The sequence below is a fragment of the Drosophila mojavensis genome, unplaced genomic scaffold (assembly GCF_018153725.1).
Source record: "Drosophila mojavensis isolate 15081-1352.22 unplaced genomic scaffold, ASM1815372v1 contig_74, whole genome shotgun sequence".
NCBI lineage: Eukaryota > Metazoa > Arthropoda > Insecta > Diptera > Drosophilidae > Drosophila > Drosophila mojavensis.
Genome location: NW_025318899.1, coordinates 16,593,047 through 16,615,994, shown reverse-complemented (window position 1 = coordinate 16,615,994; position 22,948 = coordinate 16,593,047). Strand labels below are relative to the sequence as shown.

The 22,948-nt window shown below is 38.7% G+C and overlaps 4 protein-coding genes and 1 long non-coding RNA gene across 7 annotated transcripts; 1 reads left to right on the top strand and 4 right to left on the bottom strand.

Moving 5' to 3' along the window:
• Positions 1-3,024: 3,024 nt before the first annotated feature.
• LOC122757513 lies at positions 3,025-5,162 on the bottom strand. Its single transcript, XR_006357573.1, has 2 exons — positions 4,940-5,162; positions 3,025-4,006 (listed from the first exon to the last, which is right to left on the bottom strand). It is a non-coding gene; the product is annotated as an uncharacterized LOC122757513 (long non-coding RNA).
• An 815-nt stretch (positions 5,163-5,977) lies between these two features.
• Positions 5,978-9,026, bottom strand: LOC6582766 (putative mediator of RNA polymerase II transcription subunit 26). Its single transcript, XM_002008421.4, has 5 exons — positions 8,499-9,026; positions 8,295-8,439; positions 7,480-8,228; positions 7,268-7,421; positions 5,978-7,199 (listed from the first exon to the last, which is right to left on the bottom strand). The coding sequence occupies exons 1-5, from the start codon at positions 8,890-8,892 to the stop codon at positions 6,356-6,358; spliced, it is 2,286 nt and encodes a 761-aa protein (XP_002008457.2). The 5' UTR covers positions 8,893-9,026; the 3' UTR covers positions 5,978-6,355.
• A 462-nt stretch (positions 9,027-9,488) lies between these two features.
• Positions 9,489-11,160, top strand: LOC6582765 (guanine nucleotide-binding protein subunit beta-2). The gene is made up of 6 exons (XM_002008420.3): positions 9,489-9,650; positions 9,715-10,160; positions 10,223-10,424; positions 10,488-10,617; positions 10,704-10,790; positions 10,893-11,160. The coding sequence occupies exons 1-6, from the start codon at positions 9,582-9,584 to the stop codon at positions 10,997-10,999; spliced, it is 1,041 nt and encodes a 346-aa protein (XP_002008456.1). The 5' UTR covers positions 9,489-9,581; the 3' UTR covers positions 11,000-11,160.
• Positions 11,161-11,300: 140 nt separating this feature from the next.
• Positions 11,301-12,308, bottom strand: LOC6582764. Of its 2 annotated transcripts, none has more exons than XM_002008419.4 (2): positions 12,092-12,308; positions 11,301-12,027 (listed from the first exon to the last, which is right to left on the bottom strand). In XM_002008419.4, the coding sequence occupies exons 1-2, from the start codon at positions 12,134-12,136 to the stop codon at positions 11,392-11,394; spliced, it is 681 nt and encodes a 226-aa protein (XP_002008455.2). In that variant the 5' UTR covers positions 12,137-12,308; the 3' UTR covers positions 11,301-11,391. The 2 variants fall into 2 exon arrangements, with proteins under 2 accessions (XP_002008455.2, XP_032587267.1); XM_032731376.2 differs by having other exon boundaries at positions 11,301-11,987.
• A 545-nt stretch (positions 12,309-12,853) lies between these two features.
• Positions 12,854-17,896, bottom strand: LOC6582763 (chitin deacetylase 1). Of its 2 annotated transcripts, none has more exons than XM_002008418.4 (6): positions 17,789-17,896; positions 17,576-17,646; positions 15,920-16,019; positions 15,616-15,746; positions 14,634-14,783; positions 12,854-14,574 (listed from the first exon to the last, which is right to left on the bottom strand). In XM_002008418.4, the coding sequence occupies exons 2-6, from the start codon at positions 17,625-17,627 to the stop codon at positions 13,424-13,426; spliced, it is 1,584 nt and encodes a 527-aa protein (XP_002008454.2). In that variant the 5' UTR covers positions 17,628-17,646; positions 17,789-17,896; the 3' UTR covers positions 12,854-13,423. The 2 variants fall into 2 exon arrangements, with proteins under 2 accessions (XP_002008454.2, XP_015018068.1); XM_015162582.3 differs by lacking the exon at positions 15,616-15,746 and adding an exon at positions 15,101-15,213.
• Between the last annotated feature and the right edge of the window lie 5,052 nt (positions 17,897-22,948).

Here is a 22,948-nt window from a genome sequence, read left to right as displayed (position 1 = left end):
TCTTGACATGAGCTTTGTCTTTGACTTTTGTCTCAGCGCGCTAAGCAATGCGAGGCGATGGCTTCTTTGCCTCAAGTTATTCTTGGCGATTTTTTGTTTGTTTTTGTAGTGAAGAATTCCTAAAGAGTTTTGGCAGCGAAGGTGGTAAGGCGCATTGTGGCTAATGGATCGAGACTTTGGTCTATTAGAAAAATGCTTTTAGTGAGTTTTTTTTAAAAACAATTTTTATTTATATTAGTTTAAGTTTCCTTTATAATTATTCATTTTTTATTGCTACAGCTACCTGTCTTAGTTCTTCTTTTGCATTGCTGGCAACTGTTGGTGCTGCCCTCGCTCTGGTATATCTTTTGTTTTTATTATTACCTTGATGCTTTTTGTCAGTAATTGTAATGGCTGAAAGCCTGGCCAACCACTTAAACTTCAGACTGTTTGCCTCTCTGTTCAGTTTCTTGCTCGTTTAATGATGTGTGAGCCTGGAATTTTGCGCGCGGTGCCTGTGAAGTGGTTGCCAGTGGTTGCCAGTGGTGCCGCGTCTCGGTGCCGACCAACTGACTGGCATACCAATTTATAATTTCTTTTAATAAAGTTGACATTCAGCCAGGCCCAAACGGCCTGCTGCTGCTATTACTGCTGCTGCTGCCTATATATACTCCTCTTATTGCTGTTTTTTTTTCTCGTCTGGCCGAGTGGATCATGATCGCAATAGTGTCGCCTCGCCGCGCCTCGCCTCGCATCGCCTTCTCAAAAGGTGTTGAACTTGTCGCGCCTGGCATTTTGGCACTTTTCTTTGAGCCAGCAGCTCAGTTCTTGGCCAGTTATCAGCTTGTAGCTGGGGGTCGTCTAACATATGTGACTCGCAGCAGTCACCCTATGTATGCAGAGTACGCCAAATGCCTTCCGCTAAAGCCATTTGTTTCATCCGCCCGCCCCCCCACACTCACACGTGTCTCTAAATTCCGCAAATATCCGTTATCCGTTTCCTTTATACGAGATTTATTTATTGTGCCTATCAGCATGTGCAAATCTTTAAATTTTAAAAATAAAAGAACGAAAAAAGAAAAACCTCCAAAGAATGCGACTGCCACTTCCGCTTCAGCCCACACCAGCTGCCCCGGCCAGTCGAGCGCAGCGCTTTGACCATATTAGCACCCAATTCCGATTGCCAGCTATGTGCGTTTATCTCTTATGCACCCAAACGAGAGCGAGAGAGGGAGATAAATGTACATAGAAAAGAATAGAAAAACCGAGTAAAAATCGCTTTAAACTAAGGCACTAAGCACTTTTAGACCGCCACAACTTTGTCAAGCGCACATAACAAAGTGTTATGGGCCTTCTCTAACTAACACAATGCGGCCGTAAAAAATACCCTTTTGACGCACACCACTAGACCACCATACTATGCACACATACACCTAGCTGGCACTGTAGTGCAAGAGTGGTAAACATTATTATGGCTAGATTTGAAAACAAGTTTTATATATTATGAAATATATTAAATTTAAAGAATTAATAAATAAATAAATATGTACATATATAAAAAAAAAAGTTTTATAAAAAAAAAATAAATAAATATGTAATTGTAATGTAATGTAATATGTAATATGTATTTATTACAATTTTTTATTTTATTTTTACTTTATTATGCTGCATTTCCCATTTAATATAAAAAAAAACAACTTCTATTTATGCAAGTATATCTAATGAAATGATGACTTCAATTTGATTCAAAATACATTTTTACAATATGAATTAATACATTATTGAAGAATGATAGCCTGAAATATAAATATATATATTTATAGCTCAAACCCAAGTTCCTGTATAAAAGAAAATAAAACACAAAGAACCTCCATGAAATATATTTATATACATATACATATATATATTTCGTTATACTAGCATAATTTATAATTTTGTCTAAATATTAAATTATATAATACAAATATTTTAAAAAATATTTTTATATTATTGCTATATTATTATTATTATCAATTTTATTATTATAATTTTATTATTATTAACATTATTTTTATTTGTTGATTCGTTCATCTTTATATGAACGACAAATGAAAACTCCAAGATATTTCATTAGACATCAATTTATATAATTTATATCATATGTTAAGTTTTTTCACATACTCTGCACCACTGTGCGCCAGTCACTGTCACCGCAGTGTGGTAGACTGGGGTGGGGGAGCCTGTTGGGGTAGTGTGAAAAAAGTACATTTTTCAAATGTAACGCTTTTCGTAGCATGCTTAGCGGGGCGGCGAGTGAAAGTCGTCGTTGGCAGCAACTTTGAAGCGAGGGCAGCTTGGGAGTTGTGTTGTCATAGATATATGTACATAGAAGTGTATGTGTATGTGTGTGTGTGTGTGTGTGCAGCTATCATTGTAGCTCTATGCGCTGTGTTGATTTTTATAGTTTTGTCTAGCAAAACAGTTGCAGATACTAAGCCCACAGTTTTTTGCGGTCGTTTTGTTTTCTGGACCATTTGCGTTTTGCTCAAGTATTCTGTGTGTGTGTGTGGGTATGTGTGTATGAGTATGAGATGTGTTTGTATGTTGTTTGAGCGTTAGCATCAAGTTGTAAATTTGGCGATTAGCACCCCTTTGTGAGTTGGTCATGTGGGGCAATCTAACAAACAGCCAAAAGGCTGGGCAAGATGCGCGCCGTCTGATAAGTTTGCTTGAAAATTAGCATAGGCCGACAACGGCTGGGTCTGCAACAGCAGCAGCAGCAGCAACAGGAACAGGAGCTGCCACTGGATGCAGTGAGCAGCCAGCGGACACTCAAAAGCAACAAACGGCGATGATCTTGTCGCTGCTGCGGCTGTTGCTGTTGCTTTATGAATAAAACATTTTGGCTGGGTGAACGTGGTCCACAGTAGCAATAGCTGCCGCCTTGGCATCGCAATTGAATCGAACTGCGAACTGCGGCTGCAACTGCCAGCAGCAACAGCAACAGCAACAGCAACAGCAGCAGCAGCAGTTGCTACAAATGTTTTACAAGCTTTTCAGCGCTTCGTTTTTGTTGTTGCTGTTGTGTGCCATTGTTGTTGGTGTTGGAGCAACAGTTCCCGGAAACAATTCAGTTTAAAAAGTGCAGGCCCGCTCCAGCCGCTCCAACTGCCAGTCGCAACATTATGAACATGGCCAATAAATCGTGAATTGTTCGAATGCTCGAAATGTTGCATGTTTGATTTCTGCGCCACTTGCATTTAGTTTATGATATTATAACCCGGACAACGTTTGACATTTGGCGCTCTTTATTTATGATAACAGCCAAACAGTTTCCACACAGTCACTGTCGCAGTCGCAGTCGTCGTCGCCGTCGCCGTCGCTGTTGCAGTTTGTCAGCATTTTGTCGTCAACTTTCGTTGTGAGTTTTGCTCGTTTCTTTTTGTGCGCGACCCAAAGCTGGAGGCTTTTAATTTTTGCGAGTGAAAAGTGCGAGACAGGCCATGAAATGAGTCTTAAATATAAATATGTATAGCTATAAATGTGTATGTAAATATACTCTATAATCACCGCAGAGGTAGAGCTCGCCCATTAAGTGTCCATTGCCCCTGCAACAGCTGCTCAAATGTCTCACGTCCCAACAATCTTTGCTATCTCTTCAAACTTGCCTGCAGGATATATGGCACACGATTTGTGGGCGTGGATGCAGTGAGGCATGCTCGCAATCGCCGTAGATGCCGTGTCGGGTGGTTAGGGTAGCTAGCTGGTAAATTGGTTTAACCGTGTAACACACTTGCCCGCAAGCAATGAAAAATATTTATATATATTTCATATTTTTTATGATTCTTTTTTTTAGTTATTTGCCTGCCGGGCAAAGCCCGTTAAATGAGCCGCGAAAATAGTTTCCGTCGTTGCGTCTTGGAAATTGCTTGCCACACGGCAGAGCAGCAGAAAATTGTGAGTTTTCATTTGAGCTGTTCAACTGATTGAGCTGCATAGGGCGTTTAGTAGAGGGCAGCAAGTAGAAGACGAACGGATAAGACGATATCTACAAAAAATTCAATTTTCGTTATATTTAGATTATATAAAGAAATATGTAAGTTAATAGGTTTAAAAAGAATATGAGGTCAGCTAAGTTTAAGTTATGTGTGCCAGATAAATAATTGACAACAAAGCTTATGAAATTTTTAAAAGTATTAAAATATATGTATTAAATGAGCAATTTATATGTTACATATATTAATTTCACAGTACTCCAAATACTCAACATTTTGATAGAAAGGAGAAAAATTTCGATACAGGCTGAAAACTTGATCTACTCTATGTTCAAAGCAAGTCTGAGAAAAATTGTTAGGCCTATCGAACCACGCCTTCTTGCTTTTAAACAAAATGCATATACCAGCAGCCTAAAGACATTTGAATTGATTCATTTTATTATTTCTTACTCATTTTAACATTTATTATTATTATTTTAACATTATAAATTTTCATCATTTGAATCGAACGAATAGACGAGAATCGCTAATGTATTCTAAGGATCCCCAAAACAATAATATTCCTGTTTTTAAAATATTAAAAATATAAGCACATAGTTAATAGAATATAATATTTAATATTTACTTAGCAATGTAAAATTATAAATTAAAAAAAAAAAGTTCAATAATTTAGATTTATTTCAGATTCAGCAGACCATATAGAATAAATTACTGGCAAAATATATCAGCTTTGCCTCCCAGCTGGCCCTTCATCATTTCATTCAAGCACCTTAAATACATATACAATATTAAAATTCTATCGTATCAAACTTTCCCATACCCACTACAACTTTATATGTCATAAGTAAAGTCTGGACTCCAATAAAAACTCTTCATCTTCAATATAATTGAAGTTGATAACATTGTTGCCGAACATATGAATGTCATTTGCAATTCAAAATCCCAATTTCTCCCCCCTTTCTGATTAGCCCATAATTTTGAGTTACCTGTAGGCCTGCCCACGCCCATATTTGATTTAATTAAAACTCGCGCACTCAACCGTTGAGAACTGAAATGCAAATGAATTGCAAAAACAAATAACTAAAGCGAATCAATCAAGCGTGGCCCCCAATTGGCGAACATTTGCCGCCGCCCCCCAATGCGGGAGAGTTCCGTTTATCGAGCTCCGTTTCTCTCCGTTTGATTAGCTTTCAATGGCTTCGAACTTCCGCCTGAAAATGAAAATGTTTATTAAAAATTTTCACTTTTACATACATTTTGGCATTTCAGCAGCAGCAACAGCAACAGCAGCAGCAGCTGCGCCTCCTGCTGGCTGAGTAACCACACCCAATGCGCCGCCATATGGCGCTAGCCCCGCCTCCAGTACGCTCTATGTACTGCGTGAGTAGTGTAGAGTCGTCTCGCTCGCACTGCCAGCTGATTGGGCGCAGCAGCTAAACCGGTTTGTGCCCGTTTCGCAAGCCGCTGGCCAATGCCAAGGAGCAGCCATGTTTCAGTGCCAGCTGTGCGGCTGGCCAAATAAGAGCAGCAACTGTTGTCTCTTATATACCACATAGACACAGCCAACTGTCGGGGGGTTCTGGGTGGTCTGCGCAAGTGCTCCACTTGGGCGGCAACTCCAGTTCGCTGCGTTGCTCAGCAGTTGTCCAAATGTTTGTGCACAGATGCTGCAAACAGCGACCAAAGCGAGGCAGCGCCCACGTTCAAAGCATGCTCAAAGAGGCTACATCAACTGCTGAGTGTCAGCTGCATTGATTTTGTATACCCTGGCAAATGGAGCCCCAGAGAGGTAGTTAGGCATTCACTACTGTTCTAGCTGTTGAGAGAGTATTTCTCTATAGGCGAGTATGGATATCTAGAATAAAATATATACATAATTATATATGGATATAATCTCTTATAGATTCCACATAAAATAAAAAATTCAACTGCTCCACAAGTAGATTTCCATTTAAAGATTGCAAACTATAAATTATATAAACTTTTTTTTTTTTTTTTTTTGAAAAATATATACATATATTCTTCATTCACTATATTGTTGTTCCATTTCGTAATTGTACACATTATATATTATGTATTTTTTTTTTTTTTTCGATATTTCGGGACTTTAACAATTTTGTATTTTAGTTCCAGTTCTTTTTACTGGAAGCACACTAACAACATTACAGTTTTCTATGTACAAAAAAACCTTTTCGTTCTTGGTATAAGTTTGTGTGGGTGTGTATAAGTATGTGACAATTATAAAAATGATTAGGATAAATCAAATCAAGTTAATAATTCAGAAAAAACGTTCTTCAAATAACACTTAAAAACTAATAACGCGCAACGTATTGAAACCATTTCGGGAGGTCCATCGAGAACGAGATCTTTCTCTCTTCGCATCCTTCACTAGGTATGATGTCCTAGTGATTTCGCAGCGCTTCATTGATGACCCGCAGTATATCGATTTGCAGATCCGTGAATGCCACCGGCTCCAGTTGTGCATTGCGTATTTTCATGGCAACGGCCTTGAAGAAGGCCCCAATTTCATCCTCCTCCGCAGCCATAGAACAGCCGCCGAGCGGAAAGACAGCCTGACTAGATGTTGATGGTGTATTGGCTGTGTTCTGATATCGTGTGCTGGTCGACGTGGGCGTAGTCACCTCCAGCTTTTGCGTATAGTCGCTAGCCGTTTGTAATTGTTGTTGCAGCTGCTGCGGTTCCAAGCTGCTTCCCGTTTCATTAAGTTGCTCCGATTTGGTGAGCGCGTTCGTAACGCTTTCTACGGTCATATAAACCGAATCCTCATCATTTTCATAGTTAACTACATGATGCTGCTGCTGCTGCTGTTGTTGTTGTTGTTGTTGTTGTTGTTGCTGCTGATGCTGTTGCTGTGATTGCTGTTCTGATGTTGGCGTCGTGTCCATGTCATCGTTGTCGTTTTCATCGTCCTCATCATGCACCACATCGCCATTTATATAGTTTTCTATATCCATTTCATCATAGCTGGCCACGCACAGCTCACTGGGCTGCTGCACTTCCTGTTGTTGCTGCTGCTGCTGCTCCATTGTGACGGCCAGCTCGGCTTTGTGTGGACCCGTTAGCGTTGGCAGTGTAGATATATTTAATTGAGATGAACTGCCGGGCGATGTGTCCAAGTTATTCGTCTGTGGCTCGGAATTCCGCAATGACGATTCGTCCATATGCTCCTCAAGTTCACCAACAGAATCATGTTTGGGCATCAGCATATTCAATGTGTCTCCGTCGCTGAAAAAATAAATCAACAAAACATTATCCATAGAGGCTACTGTCTCTGAATATATCGAACTACTTACAGCGACTTTTGCTGTATATATTTCTGCAGAAAACTTAGAGAATCATAGTGCTTCCATCGAGATGTCACGTAACCATTCAGCTGTGTTTTCAGACGCTTGTACTCCCGCGCATATTGGTCCCGCAAAGCCTTCCATTTTCCCCTACACTGCTTGACTAAAATTAGATATGAACTATTATATAATACAAATTATACAAAGTTGTTTTGCCTAACCTGGCTTTTTAAGCTTGCGTGCTATCTCATCCCAGACTTCCAACTTCAGCTTGACATTGCGATAGTTTTGATTGCTATAGTTGTAAATCATATCCTCCTGCTGTATAAGCATGATTAGCTCCTTCTCAAAGTAGCTCTCGATATTAAGAAATGTGTGTATGGGATCATCGTCTTCCTCGTCGGCATTGTGCGTGGAGGATTGATTCACAACGCTGCCAACATTCACACAGTCCACAAAATCATTGTACAGCGTATCGCTAGCCGACTGATTCGGTGTCTCGCAGGTAACCGTAATAGATGTGGCTGAGCCAACGTCGTTGCCACTTGCATCGGTCAAATAGTTCCAATTGGTATCCTGCTGCTGTGACTGCGGCTGCTGTTGCTGCTGCTGTTGGTGCTGTATAATATGGCTGGCTATAAATGCGCTTAGACCACGCGTTGTATCCGTTTTCTTCTCAAGCGTTACTGAGTTCGAAGCTCCTGTTGTTGCCGTTGTTGTTGTTGCTGGCACAAAACTACAAGTCTCCAAGAGCGAGCCACTTCTATCCTCGATTTTGATGTTGGCAAATTTGGTCGGCTCAGCAGACATAGTCAGATTTTGACTGCTGCTGCTGCTATTGCTAAACGAATTGTTGTTGGCATTATTGTTGTTGCTGTTGCTGCTCGTGATTGTTGTTGTTGTGGCAATATTCGGCAGCGTCATAGCCGTCAAAATGCCATTGGCATTCTGGGAGCCACGAGAGCGATAGCTAGAATGTATATATAGATAGCTATAGATAACATGTATAAATAAAACAGAAATTCACTCATTTTACTTGCGTGCCAGCGCATAGGGACGCAGAAAGTCGAGTTCCTTAAAGTATTTCCACTTGACGGTGCCTTTGGTATTAGCTTTGGCGCGTTTTAGCTCACGGCAATATTGATCTCTCATTGCCTTCCATTTGGCTTTGCATTGTGCATCTATTCATGGATTCATTTAGCTTGAATTCTATTTGGTTAAAATTGAATTGACACTTTACCTGTCCAGCCCACGTGATTCGCAATTTCACTCCATTTCTCATCCTTGCTTTTTGTGCTGCGGTAGAGCGGATTTTTGGGATTGTACAGCGCCTGCTCTTGGGATACCATAGAGATGAGAATCAGTTCCTTGGGTATATCAACCACACTCTCGCAGAGACTGTCGATGCTGCTGAGACTTGCAAGCTGTGCCTGGGTGGAGACACTACCAAGCGTTTCCGTGTGCTGTGGTTTCTGTTTTAGCAATTGGCTCACATCCTCGGCTTTGGCCATGTCCGTGCCCATCAAACTTTGACTTCCAAAGGGCACCGAAATGCGTTTTACGTTTACCAGCGACTCAGTTTGTTGCTGTTCCGCCATATGCGCCACTTCACTGGCACATTGCAGTGTTTCCATAATGCGCGTAAATCTTAGTACCTATGCCTCTGCTCCATTTTTGGCGGTTGACGGGTGTTGCGTTAGCTATTAAAAATATAAGCAATTTCTTGTGGTCCCAAGATCTTTTTGTGACTAAACAGCTGTTAAATGGCACGCTTAACATCTGTGTGTTGATGTCGATTTTCTATCGATATTAATCGAATGCGAAAAATATTAATAACGAAATTCGAAAAATGTTAAGCACAATGATGCTATGCAACTGTTAATTATTTTATTTTTTTTAATTATTTGATTGAAAACAAGCAATATTATATTTTAAAATCAACTTAAACTGATTTCGACTGCAGACTAACATTAGGACTGAGGAGTGAGGAGCACTGCTGTTAACAATTTTGTTACAGCGCTGCACGATGCAAAGTTCTTAGCAATTGGCAGCACTGCTCAATGGGCATGCGCGAGTGTGTGCTTGCAATACGCGCGCAACTTTTGGATATTTCCTCAAAATTTGTATTTGTTTTCGCCTAACGAACTAATCCAATTAGTTAATTGCATTACCGTCTCAAGCAATGCTATGAAATCATCATAACAGTGTAAGTTAAATATTTATTTCGATTTTAGTTTACATCGTGGCGCGTGCTTGGTTGGTCGACTGTGTTGTAACGGATATTTGAAATATTTTTTCTGTCGCAGTTATTTAATGCGCAATCATGCCGAAAATTGATCCAGAAACCCAAAAACTTTACGACGAGATCAATGGCATGATACAAAAGTTTAAGGTGAATCTTTCTAAAATGAATAAAAGTATGTAAATTAATTAATTGATATTTTGAATGTCGACAGGATGACCAAAAGTCGAAGGCGGATTGCACATTGGCTGACAAATGCGGTGATATGAGCGATGTGCCCAAAATACGTTTTTCGTCGAAAAAGATTTTAAAAGGTCACATCAACAAGGTCAACTCGGTGCATTTTGCGGGCGATTCTCGTCATTGCGTCACTGGCTCCTTGGATGGCAAGTTGATCATTTGGGACACTTGGACAGCCAACAAGGTACAGATTATACCTTTGCGCTCCGCCTGGGTGATGACTGTGGCATTTTCGCCATCGGGCAACTTTGTGGCCTGCGGTGGCATGGACAATCAATGCACCGTCTACGATGTAAACAATCGAGATGCATCCGGAGTGGCCAAGATGGTTAGAGAGCTAATTGGCTACGAGGGCTTCCTGAGCTCATGTCGTTTTCTGGATGATGGACACTTGATCACGGGATCGGGTGATATGAAAATGTAAGTTGAGTTGATATAAATTATATAATTTATAATGAACGTAATTATATATATGATAACAGCTGTCACTGGGACTTGGAGAAGGGTGTCAAGACAATGGACTTTAATGGCCATGCTGGCGACATTGCTGGCCTCTCATTGTCGCCCGATATGAATACGTACATAACCGGCTCAGTGGACAAAACTGCCAAGCTGTGGGATGTACGCGAACAGGGACACAAGCAAATGTTCTTTGGACACGAGATGGATGTGTCGTCCGTTTGCGTAAGTTTGAATCAGTTGGCTCTTATTTTGTATTTCTGCTCGATACCTGGTCATCAATTTTAGTACCATCCAAGTGGCTTTGGCTTCGCCTCCTGCTCGGAGGATCAGACAGCGCGCATGTACGATTTGCGTGCCGACCAACAAATCGGACTCTATGAGCCGCCCCAGAAGAACACGGGCTTCACGTCGTGCGGTGCGTATTTGCATTCTGCTTTGCTCACTCTTCTCTGGTTTCGCCTTGACTTTAGAAAATTTTTAATCTGATTTTGTGCCCATTAGCTTTATCGACCAGCGGTCGCTACATATTGTGCGCCGGCATTGAGGGCAACGTTCACTCGTGGGATGCCATGAAGCAACGGCACACGGGTAGGTGGCAGAACGTCGATGGCTTCAATTCGCCTACGACTTGTATTGATTTTTGTTCATTTTCACCTCTCTCACTCTCTCGCACTCTCCCTCTATCTTCAGGTACACTGTCTGGGCATGAGAATCGAATAACTTGCATCAGCCTGTGCCCCAATGGCATGTGCCTAGCCTCGACCAGCTGGGATCAACAAGTGCGTCTGTGGCTCTAATTGCAGAACGATTCGTTTTGCTCCACACTTGGTTCAATATGCATAGTTTATTAGCATTATTATTATCAAAGACCAAAACAACAACTAGCTTTGTAGGCTCTTACACGGCTTAATACCCACATGATATCAAGAATAAAGTGCATGAAAAAATAATTACCAAAGCTATCGTCTTTTTAATTTAATCGACTCGGTAGGAAAATATATGAAAGAAATATGTTAGTGATTGATGCATAAAAAGGTCAAAAAGGCCTATCAGTCAGTTCCTAAATAAGCTAATTATTTGGTTAAATAATAGTTGAACTTGACTTTGAAGTAAGCATTTTAATATAGTTTAAAAAAAACACGTAACATTCTAATAAATACGATTTTCCATCTATTCTCTATTCCCTCTCTTAACTCTTTTCCTTGATCATTTGATGGTAGGGATATTTCGGTATAAACGATTCTAGGCGCTGATTGCGCTTCAGTGCGCATTCCTGATAATCCATCCACTTGTTATACTTCTTGTTGTGGCACATCTCTGACTTGCCCTTGATGTAAATGTCTCGCCGCAGTTTCAAGTAGAAAGCTTGACTCGTCTGCTTGTGCTTGTAGATGTGTCGATCTCCCCATCGCACCACCTTGAAATTTCCATGCGGAATGGTGGAGCCCATGCAAACGGTGCTTAGTTTGCCTCTGGGATCATACAAGCGTTTGGGATTTGAGGCGACATTGATGTGGACATAGGGCAGACTCTTGGTGAATCTGGTGTCCAGAATTCGATTACCGAATGTAACGGGCCAGGGATTATATACCCAATGGCCACGATTATCCTTGGTTAGCTTTGACATTTGAATGGAGTCCTCGGTTTGCCCTGTCGTAGAGGCTGGTTGGGTAACCTTTGCTTTTGCTATAGTGCCATTTGATTGGGGACTCGTAAAGAAGAAATGTGCTTTATTTTCAAAGAGGTGATGGACGCCCATATTTATCGTAGAGCCATTTGTGGCAGCTGACATCAGTTGAGAAACCAGTTCAGGTATATTGAATATCTTGACAACACATAAGCAAGCATACATATATATAATAGAAATCTATAAACACTACCAGACTTACCAATAAGCTTATCAATAAGTAACCATATAAATTTCGCCTGTTCATCTTTGGAGCTGTGTTCTGTGCTAATTAAGCCTAAATGAATGTAAAACGTGTTCCTATATATATTTTATGTTCAGTGTATAAATGGGAATTTCCTAAATGTAAAAGACTTCTATTTCTGACACGTGTGTTTGAAAAACATGCTTCTGTATATTTAAGCCATGTGAATTTTATTTGAAATAAAAATGGCAAAGCTATGTTGATTAATCAATATATATAATGCAGTATTATCTATATATAAATGAGAGAAGACTAGTGGGGAGTGTCCGACTAGAAGGTTCTTTGAAGCCAATGCGATTTACGTTTTCTTTGGTATAAAAAAATTAAAATGACATCAATAATAAATAAAACTAAACGAATTTTTACCACTCTAACTCTCAAAAAAATCTAAGATTAAGATCAAGAATTTTAATCCTTATGAGGCATACTTCTGCCTGTTAAATGCATTTTAACAAAGGCATATAAGTTCTTTAGTTCAATTTTCAATAGTATCAGGACAAGCAAAGAATATGAAATTGATATGAATAGAATATAGAATAAAGGAACAACTATAAAAAGAAAGAGAGAGAGAGAGAAAACTCAACTGAATCCAGTAAAAGGTTCTTTGCTTTCAAACAATTTCAATTCACTTTTTCTTTTTTAAACTTATTTCTAAAATTAAATGAAAACTACAATCAATATTTATTTTTTGTTTTGTTTGGTTTTTTTTTTTTTTTTTTAATATTTTTTATATTTTTCTTATAAAAAATACTTATATAATTACAAAGAATTTAGCTGCTGCGAGTTTTTGGCGCGGTTTTTTGTGAAAATGGTTTTTGTTTTTCATTTTAATTTAACAAAGTAGCAGCGTTTGCTGATGTTGTTCACGTTTTAGGTTTTGTAGTTGATTAAAAAACATTTCACTTTATCATTCAACATAATTAATAGAGAAATGAAACAAAAAGTTGAGCAATGAAAGTAGAAAGTTGGGGGAAAAGTCGAAAAGTCGGAAAGTCAAAAAGAAATACACAAGAATATAGAAGCAATAAAGTGAAAGATGATTTGCATAAATAACAGATTCAGATTCAGTTAGATAAAGGCAGATAGAGAGTGGAGATTCTGGCCAAAATGGTGGCCAGAGGGAGACAGAAGATAGATAGATAAATTTATTGCTTGTGTTGTAGGTTTTTGTGTTTAGTTTATCAGACTCTCGGTTGAACTACTAATGCGTTGTTCACTTGTTGGTTTTTTGTTTGTTTTTTTTTTTTTTTGAAAGGAAATTAGAAAGTGGAGAGAAGCTTTGGCTTGAAATTAAACAGAGAAGCCATCGCCAGTGGGATCGAGGATCCAGGGATAGTTGTTGGGGCACTCCATGCACGTGAAGAGGCGCAGAGTCTCGCCGGGCAGCTCGCGGGTGGTCAGCGGGCAGGCGTTGGGCAGGGAGCAGTAGGGCTGGCCCTTGACATCGCATTTCTCCTTCCATTCCTGGAAGTCGCGCAGCGAGTTGAGCTCTGTGGGATTCTGCATCCATTGGATCACCTGCAGATTGGTCACAAAGAACACATCGTTGCGTCCCAACATCTCCTCGATGAACTTGATCAGCTCATCGCGATACTCCTTCTTGGACTTCAGCCACGAGGCGTGGAAGTGCAGGCCGAGTGGGGCACGGTTGCTGTTGTAGTGGCGATTGAAATTGTGGCGCAGCAGACGCGCAAATTGTTCGCCCGAGGCGATGTTTGAGCAGGAGTCAACCATGTGGCAACCGGGCAGCGATTCGTCGAATGTGGGATCATCGCGACGATCCAGCTCATTCATGACCATCTCCCACACGGGATGGCTACGCGATGGGCAGTTGTGGGCGTTGCCGTTGCACTTGTGTGGCATGCGGAAATACAGGGTATATGGCCAGATGGGCACACGGCCCAGCGAGGCGGTAATCGAGGCATCGTACACAAAGAACTGATCGGCCATCATCTCGAACTGCTTGTTGCCGCCCACACGCAGGTAGGGAGCACGCATGCCAATGATGGAGCCATCGGTAATGTTGGCAAAGCGTTCCACAATCAAACGAGCGCCCGCCATCTCGGCCAGCCAGTCGTCGTAGGTGCCGCTTGACCAGTAGTTGGGGTCATCCTTGTGCGTTAGCGAGAAGACTGAGATCTCGTGACCGCGACGATGCAAGTCCTGGACTGCCGAGTAGTTGGTGTACTTGTGCGAGATGAAGAAGGTGCCCTTGATGGAGCAGCCGTTGGGATTCTGGCGCTGGCCATTGAATATGTCCTCGTACAGGTCAATGTTGTCCACATTGACGGCGCCGTTGAACGTAATTGTGATCATCTGTGGCACCTGCTGGGGCTCAATGCCGCCGGGAATACGTGTGCCATCAGCCGAGCAGAAGCAATCGGGCAGAGCGCACTGTGTGGGATCGCACTCGGGCGCACGATTGGGATCCTCATCGACAGCTGTGAGAAGAGAAGGTTATGAATTAACAATGCATGAGCATGGACTCTTGGGCACTTACAGCATGCATTCTCATCGGACTCGTCCTTGCAGTCGGGCTTGCCGTTGCAGAAGAGCTCCTTGTCGAGGCACTCGCCATCGCCGCATGACAGCTTGCCATCGGGACAGATGGGCTCATCTGTCTTCAGAATAGGCTTCGCCTTGCGGGGCTCTAAACGAATCGGTTAAGTAGAAGTATTAAAAATAGTGCATAAGGCATATGGCATCAATATCTATTGAGGGTGTGTGTGTGTGTGTGTGTTAGTGACAACAATTGTCTAAATTTTGAAGTGAGAAGTATGTACGTGACTGTGTTAGGGAGGTTAGGTGTGTGGTTATTATTGTTGTTCCAAAGTTCACTATATCTACATATATATACATACACATATATGTACATACAACATTGTACATACATACATATGTATATATACTTATTATAAGTATGTTGCTGTCCAATTGTGTTGTTTGGCTGTGTGTCAGTAGACTTACTCTCTTTCTCATCGCAGTTAGTCACCTTGGCCTTCCAGTCGCAGGTCTGCTTATACAAATCAAAGGCCAAGCCGGAGGGGCACTGAATTTCTTTTAGGCCCGACTTAGTACATCTAAAAAATAAAGTTGGGTTTTGGTTTTGACATGGCTCTTTTCTAGATTCGCGATGCACGCGTTTCTTGACTGATTTGCATAAAGCTGGCTAACAGAACTTTGGCAATGTTTCTTTTTTTTTTTTTTTTTTTAATTTATTTTTGAGTGGGGCTTGGATTGGGGCTTGAGCTCATGCAATGACAACGATTGTTTGGGCTTTGGCGTTCATTTAGTTACAGAGACACACACAAAATGAGCTGCGCAACACACATAGATAGATAGAGAGACAGAGGTACATAGAGACAGAACAGAGTGTTAGAGAGTGTGTAGGAGAGAGTTTTTTGGGTGGCACAGAGGCGAGCTCTTTGAAGTATACTTTTGGGCACTGGGCTCAACGGCTGGCGCGGACACACCCCACTTACTTTCTTTGACATCGCAATTCTTAACATTCGACCTCCAATCGCAGAGTTGACGCTCCACATCGAACGACAAGCTGGAGGCACAGCGGATCGGTGCCAATCGTTTGCTGCCATCTTCGCGGCCATTATCGCACCTTTATTTAGTTTTACGTATATATATTTATTATATATATTTATATATATTCATAAAAAAAAATCGATGTTGATTTTAAAACAAAACAATATGCCCAAACAAAGTACTATCATTCAATGTGAATTACTGTTTAACAACATGTTTCGTTCTGGGAAACCTGGCTAAAGTGCTTACCTGTACACTTCACGGCAATCGCCATCCGTGGACAGACGGAAGTACTCATCAGCGGGACGATCGGTACATTCCCTTTCAACATCTATATTATCGTCTTGTGCTGAAAGTGGATTCATAAAAAAATATATAAGTAAAATATTTAATTGGATGTAAAAAAATTTTTTTTTTTTTTTTTTTTTTTAAATATTATTTTATAATTATTATTATATTATAATTATTATTATTATTATAATTATTAAAGTATATTTTAGTATTACAATAATGTATAATAATTAATAATTAACACATTTTTTTTTAATTTCTAATATGTTTTATGAATTTTTATTTTTATTTATTTTTGTTTTTTTTTTTTTTTTTTATTTTATTTTTTTTTTTTCAATATATGGACTTTAATTGCTGTTTTTATTTAAATTATTTTTAAATTTTACCAAATAGTTTTTACTATAACTTTTTTTATAATTTTATTTAAATCATTAAATAATTGATTACTCAACTTTTTTTTAATTTTATTTAAAGTATTTTTTAAATAAAAAAAATATATAATAAGGTTTACTTGCAGGTAAAATAAATTGATATAAATTCTCTAAATTTCTAGTTTAATTGATTCAATTATGTTAATTTTGCGTTAAACTGTGCTTAAAGCTTTCTTGGTAAATTTATGTATTTTTTGTAGCTTTTGTTTTATTTATTTGGCAGCTGTTATCTTGTTATTCTCTAATTATGCGCATAATTACAGCTAATCGACAGCTCTTAGCATTTATGGCCCGTTCGCACTTGTTGCGAGTCTCCGGCTAGCAGCAAAAACGACTGCGAACCGGTTTAGTCTCAACGCCTTCTAAAAGTCAAACAACTCTCGTTTTTGTTTCGGTCCGCTACTTGTTTAGATTTATCTCGCAGCGCGCAAACGAAAGGGCAAGCGAAATGGTGATAGCCGCGAGTGTAAGTAAGTGACGTCCACTAATGGAGCCTGTTGTTTACATCGTAAGGTGTAGCTACTGCGGCTGTCGTAAAACTGGTTTATGTATTGGCTAATGGCTTTTGCTGCCGCCGCTGCTGCTGCTGTTGCTGTTGTAGCAGCAGGCGAAAACACGTTTGCAGTTCAACTTAAAAAAAAGGTATTGCATAAACAACATTGTGAAGTTGTCGCCTCCAAAAATAACAGAAACGAAACCAAACGCGATCGTATCAAAAGTTGCCTATGCTAATTTTTTTTATGGCCAGCTCCGGCTTTAGCCACAGCTTCAGCTCTTGGTCTCTTGCCACAGTTTCATTTCAGTTAACATTTTTATATTGTATTTCTGGTTTTCGTCTCTTGCACTCAGGAAATTACATTAGCTCTCTATAACGACTGATCCACAATCCTCTGCTGCGGCTGGCCATTGCATGTGGCTAATGGTTAACACTTTGTTATTTTATTTTCATTTTTTCAAGTTTATTTGCCTTGGCCAACGACCGAGGCTGGCGAATATTTCTTTTGTTTGTCGTCTTAGTTGCGAATTCAATAAAAAAAAAAAAAAAAAAAGACGACTTTTTTTTTTGCTACTCACTCAACTGGTAAAGGTCAAGTGGGCGAGCATGCCGACGTGGCCAGCTCTTACTTAAGCGTATACGTATTTATGTATGATAAATAAAGAGAGATCGTTTTTTTCTACTTACCAGCTGCATAACAGACGAGCAAAAGGCTCACAAATGGCCACCAACGCGCCATGTTCGAAGACTAGCGCTGGCTGCAAATCGAAGAAATCGAACAGAAAACCATAAATTAGCAAAAAACACACTTCGAATGGGCACTTGAATAATTATGTAGGGTGAGGTTTGTGATGAGGTTTGATGAGGTCTGATGTCTTTGTATTGGAAACTTGGTATTACTTTTAGAGCTCAGCAAATATCGATTTGTAGTTGGCCAGAGGAAGTCGAGTGAACAGAGTGCACTCTTCCAATACACAGCCACGCTTACACTAGGTGTTGTCCACGCGCAACGAGTTCTATTTATTAAGCTGTGGTGTGTGTCGCCATTTTAGGCGGTGTGGTGAGTTTCGAGCCGACGGCGACGACGACAACGGCGCCGGCGCAGCCACATGCAAAGCTTTCGAAGGGGTAAAAAAAACCACACAGTTTGTGGAATCCATTTCGAAAATGCCAAGGCAGCTTAAGCGCAGCCGCTGTCGCTCGGTCTCTGTGTGTGTGTGTGTGTGTGTGCTTGTTTTTGAAGAAAGGTTAATTAGCTTGGGCGCAGGTGTGAGCAGCTTTTGGTATGGGATATGTGGGTGCCAGTGTCTGCTGTTGCTGCACCTTTGATTGAGTTTACACCTTTGCCAGAGCTGCGTGTTGGGCTGCCAACTCAGCTGCATAAATCAAATCAATCACAACAATCACATCCATCATAGACTGACCCTGAAAACTGTGTCTTTAGCTGCGCTGTCATCTTATGATTCTGAAAAGCGTCGTGCTCAGCTCTCAATCTCGATTTCGTAACTGTTTTGCATACACTGTAAGCGCAAATGAATAGGGTATATTGGCATGCGAGCCACGAATGTAAATTAGAAAATCAGATAATCGATTTTTCAAAACCAACTGAAACTTCATAAATTTTATAGAATTTTTTTTCTTGTATTCCTATTAAATGTCAACGGAACAATCTTGATCTGGACTTTATCTAGGAACAGAGCAACTGGGAGTAGAGACAGCTGTGTTCTTAATGGCCTCTCATTGAACGTGCGTTTGGTTGATGCCGCTGGTTGAGTTACTTTTTATTTTCACCCACACTCGTGTGGCATGGCAAGTGGTTAGACATTGTCACACCATCTGCATTTTAACGGCGGGCTTGAGTCGCTTCGCCCATGAATTGCGCATTCGGCGCACAAACAGCACATTAAATTCTTGTTAACGTGGCTAAGACAGCAGGCGAACAAAACACCGAAGACAACAACAACATGACAAAAAGAAAAAAGGTTAATAAACCGCCTGTTGACTCCTCCGTCCGTCCAGTAACTTCGAGCACTAAGTGGAGACACTTTAACTGGCGCTGACTCACCCGCCTTTGACTTACCTTTAAATAGTTTTATTTTTTCTTCTTTCTTGTTTGTTTTCATTTATTTATTTACTTTTTATTTTTCCCTTCTCTGGAGATCACGAAATTTTTAATTAATGGCAAATTGATTATGCGCTTGTACAGTCCCGGTTTTTGCAGTCCCCTCTGGTTATGTAAAGATATGCAGGCGGATAAATGGACAGATGGACATGCAAAGGGCCAAGTGCGCTGGCTGGAACCAGCCTGTTATTCAATAAGTTAAGAGCTCGCACGAAATGGCGATCATACATTGCCGTCTACTTGTTCATGTGCAAAAAAAAAAAAAATTATAAAAATAAATAAACTAAACGGAGCATGTTTACGGATGTGAAATTGTCGCAGTCGAGAAGAAAGATTGCGATCAATTTGAATGCCATGAATATAGAGTATATATATTATGTAATTTAATGATAATTTTAATAAAATTAGAATTAACTTTTATTGAAATTAATTTTAATATATTGATATTGTTTTATTTTTATTGAAAGTTTTTACATAAATACTATACTTTTATTTAAAATACTAGCTTGATTTAATGAAAATGAAAAAAATAATGAAAATAATTTCATTTTTATTTTTTTGGAATTTTAAATACATATTTTTTTTATTTATAATTTAAGAGCTTTTATAATTGAGCTGGCATAATTTTTTAAATTAGAATTATTTATTATTTTCAATTTTTTATTAGAAAAAAAATTAAATTTTTTATTGTTTCTCTTATTTAAATTTTTTTTTGTCAGTATAGCTGTAACTTGACTTTATTTTAAAATATTTTTTTTAATACTTACTCAAATTTATTGTTTAATTATATATATTATTTCATTCATATTTATTGAGTTAATATGAAGAAAAGAGAAGAATTTTTGACCATTTAATTTGTATGATCTCATATTTGCATTGCTTAAACGTGCATAAATAAAGCTTTTTATTTAACTTTCTTTTTTTTTTTTTTTTTTTTGTCTTTTGTCAAAGCAATTAGTAAACACAAGAGTTCTCTGTCAAAACCACATATTTGTAGCAAATATTGATTTCTTTTGTTTACGCATTTCTTAAGTAAGGTAAGCCAAATAATATATCTGCATACTGGATTCTGCTCGCTTGGCATTCAGCAAATATTTGATTTTGTGAATTTGACTTGCAAATCTGATGTCGAAAAGGAACAAATTAAATACTGACGGAAAGCACTTTGATCGATTGACAACATATTTTTCAAATTGACTAAATTGAATTATAATTCCTGATAGAAGAAACTAAATATATACATTATTTTATAATTTATGTTATTATTTTTTGCTGAGTGAGTAATTTTTTCCTGAACAGCTTTCTGTTCTAGAACAAGCTGTAAATGTAGTTGCCTCAGGCTTGATCTAGAAAAGAATGGCTTTTTGTATAAATACATATATATATATGTATGTGTATGTATACATATATATATATATGTAGCTTGCTGCATAGCTATTTCCTGAACTTCAAAACAAGTTTGTCTTGTACTAGAACATGGTAGAAACTTTTAAAACAAATATAAGCCGGTCCGCATGGCGTATGCGTGATTTGTGGCTGCATGTATGATTCTTAAAATTGCAATACATTTCAATTGTATTTTAATTGCCGTTGTCAATTAGCGTTCGATTTGCGCTGGACATCAGTGAAGGGTGCGAAAGCCGTGATTCAATCTATATATATGTATATACATATATACATATGTATATATATTTTATACTACATATAAACATATTTGTATGAGTAAAAGATGCCACGAAAAAAAAACTTGTTTGCCTTCTTTGGCAAATGTTGATTGCAGTTTTTTCTTTTATTTTATTTTTTCTGCTTCTTTTATTTTCGCCTTTTGATAGTTACAATCAATTTTAGCTGGCAACGGTTTTTAAACTTTGGTGATATAATCGCCCGCATATTCGAGCACGCTGATTATTGTTATTACTCTTTTTTAATCAACTGTTAAACTGGTTTTTCAATTAGAGTGAAAATGTTGATGATGGCACCTCCAGCGTTCGTTCGGCATTGAAATTAATTTTTTTTCGACGAGTGAAAACCTTTTTTTTTACGGATTTACATAATTATTACTGTATAGTCGAGATTGCCCTCGATTTTTGAATATGTTTGTAATTTAGCAGCAAGTTTTATATCAAAATCGATTTGTTAATTAAAAAATTAGCAAAAATCGCAGATCATTTTGATTACAATGTTGTATTTTTACCTAACTGAACTGAATGCAAAATATTGTGAAATTAATCAAAGAGTGCATATTACAAGCAAATCGCGTCGAAAGTTCAGTGATTACCAGACGTAAGATTATCAAGCTGATCGGGAGAAAATGAGCAAAAGAGAAATTCAAGAAAACAAGAAAACTGTACAAAAACGGAATCGTTAATGAAGGAAATGTTCGACCAGATGAAGATGAGCCTGTAAACAGTAAACAGTAAACAGTAAACAGAAAACAGTAAGCTGTGAGCTGTAAACTGAAAACTGTAAACTGTGAACTCTAAAAGAAATGCATAACCATAAAAACAGACTGATACAGGCACACACACACATGCACGAGTTGCATAAGTTGGTCTCCCTTTCACACTGCTGCTCTCCCCAAAGTCAGAGACTTGGTTTAATTTATGGCAATGGTGGAGAGCAGCGAAGGCCCTATGGGCGATCCACGGTCGCTTTCTGTTGTCAATGCTTTAATATGTTTTCAGAGGCGAGCTGTATTTAAATGTTGATTTTTCAATTTCCATTCGCTAACCATTAGCTGCAGCTGCTTTGATCTGCAAAGTGCTCCCGCTCATTGTTATGCAATCGTTGAACTTTCTGCATCACCTGTCAATATACAAATTGTCACCTCTAATTTCCGATTTGTGTGATCAATTTTTTATTTGACGAATTATTTTGTATATATGCAAAACATTCAAATTGGCACTTTAACGCAAACTCAAAAAAAAAAAGAAAAACGTGTCTGGCTACTAACATAAAATTCCAGTTAACTGGATGCCTGGCATCTGACACATGTACGTTTGTCGACTTGATGACCGGTTGACCAGCTCTCGAACCTCAGTCCCAGAAGTAGGAAGCAGATTCAAGAATCTGTGCGCCAAGCAGCTGCCAAGACAAGGGCAGCTACGTCAATCGGAGGCGGACGCACACTGATTGAAAGCCAATGCAAATGCATTGAATAATGATTAAAAAAGATTGATTTATGTGTGACTCCAACCACTAAAATCTTAATTTATCTCTGGTTGTTGCTTTAGCATAAAAAAATTCAAATTATGATGAATTTCTTAGTCACATTTCAAGCTCATCGTTGCCTTTGCTGTATATACTTATATATTTATATAAATATATTAAATATAAGGATATCAGATATCTTTTTTTTTTTGACCTACTGTGCAATTCAATATGCCTTCATTTGAACCCATAAATAATTTAATTTAATTTAATTTAATTTAATTTAATAATTTAAAATTATCGCTCAGCATTTCAGTTGAATCGGACAAAAATCCAACATTTGGAAATAATCATTGAATATTTCAGTTAAAACTATTTCTGCCACATATCAAGCCAAAATCTTGCACCTTTGCCCACTGTGCGCTTGATTAACTATGGATTTGGGATTTTGAATATTTATTATATTATTTTACTTAATTTATTATAATTTATTCTTGGCATTCCAGTTCAATTAAATTCCTGCTACTGCTTGTCGAACAAAAATCTTTGATTTGGGCCCACTGTGCGCTCGCTTTTCATGCCAGATTTATGCAAATCGTCCACTTTACAACTAGTTCACCTTAAACAAGAGTAAAAGTTTGCAACCAAACACACACACATGCATACATACATATGTACATACATGTATGTTGGCTGAGGGAACGTGTTTTCACTGACAAAACGTTGATGGAATATCTAAGGATTATCATAGCGCATAGTAATAGCAACTATGATGCCATAATTCAACT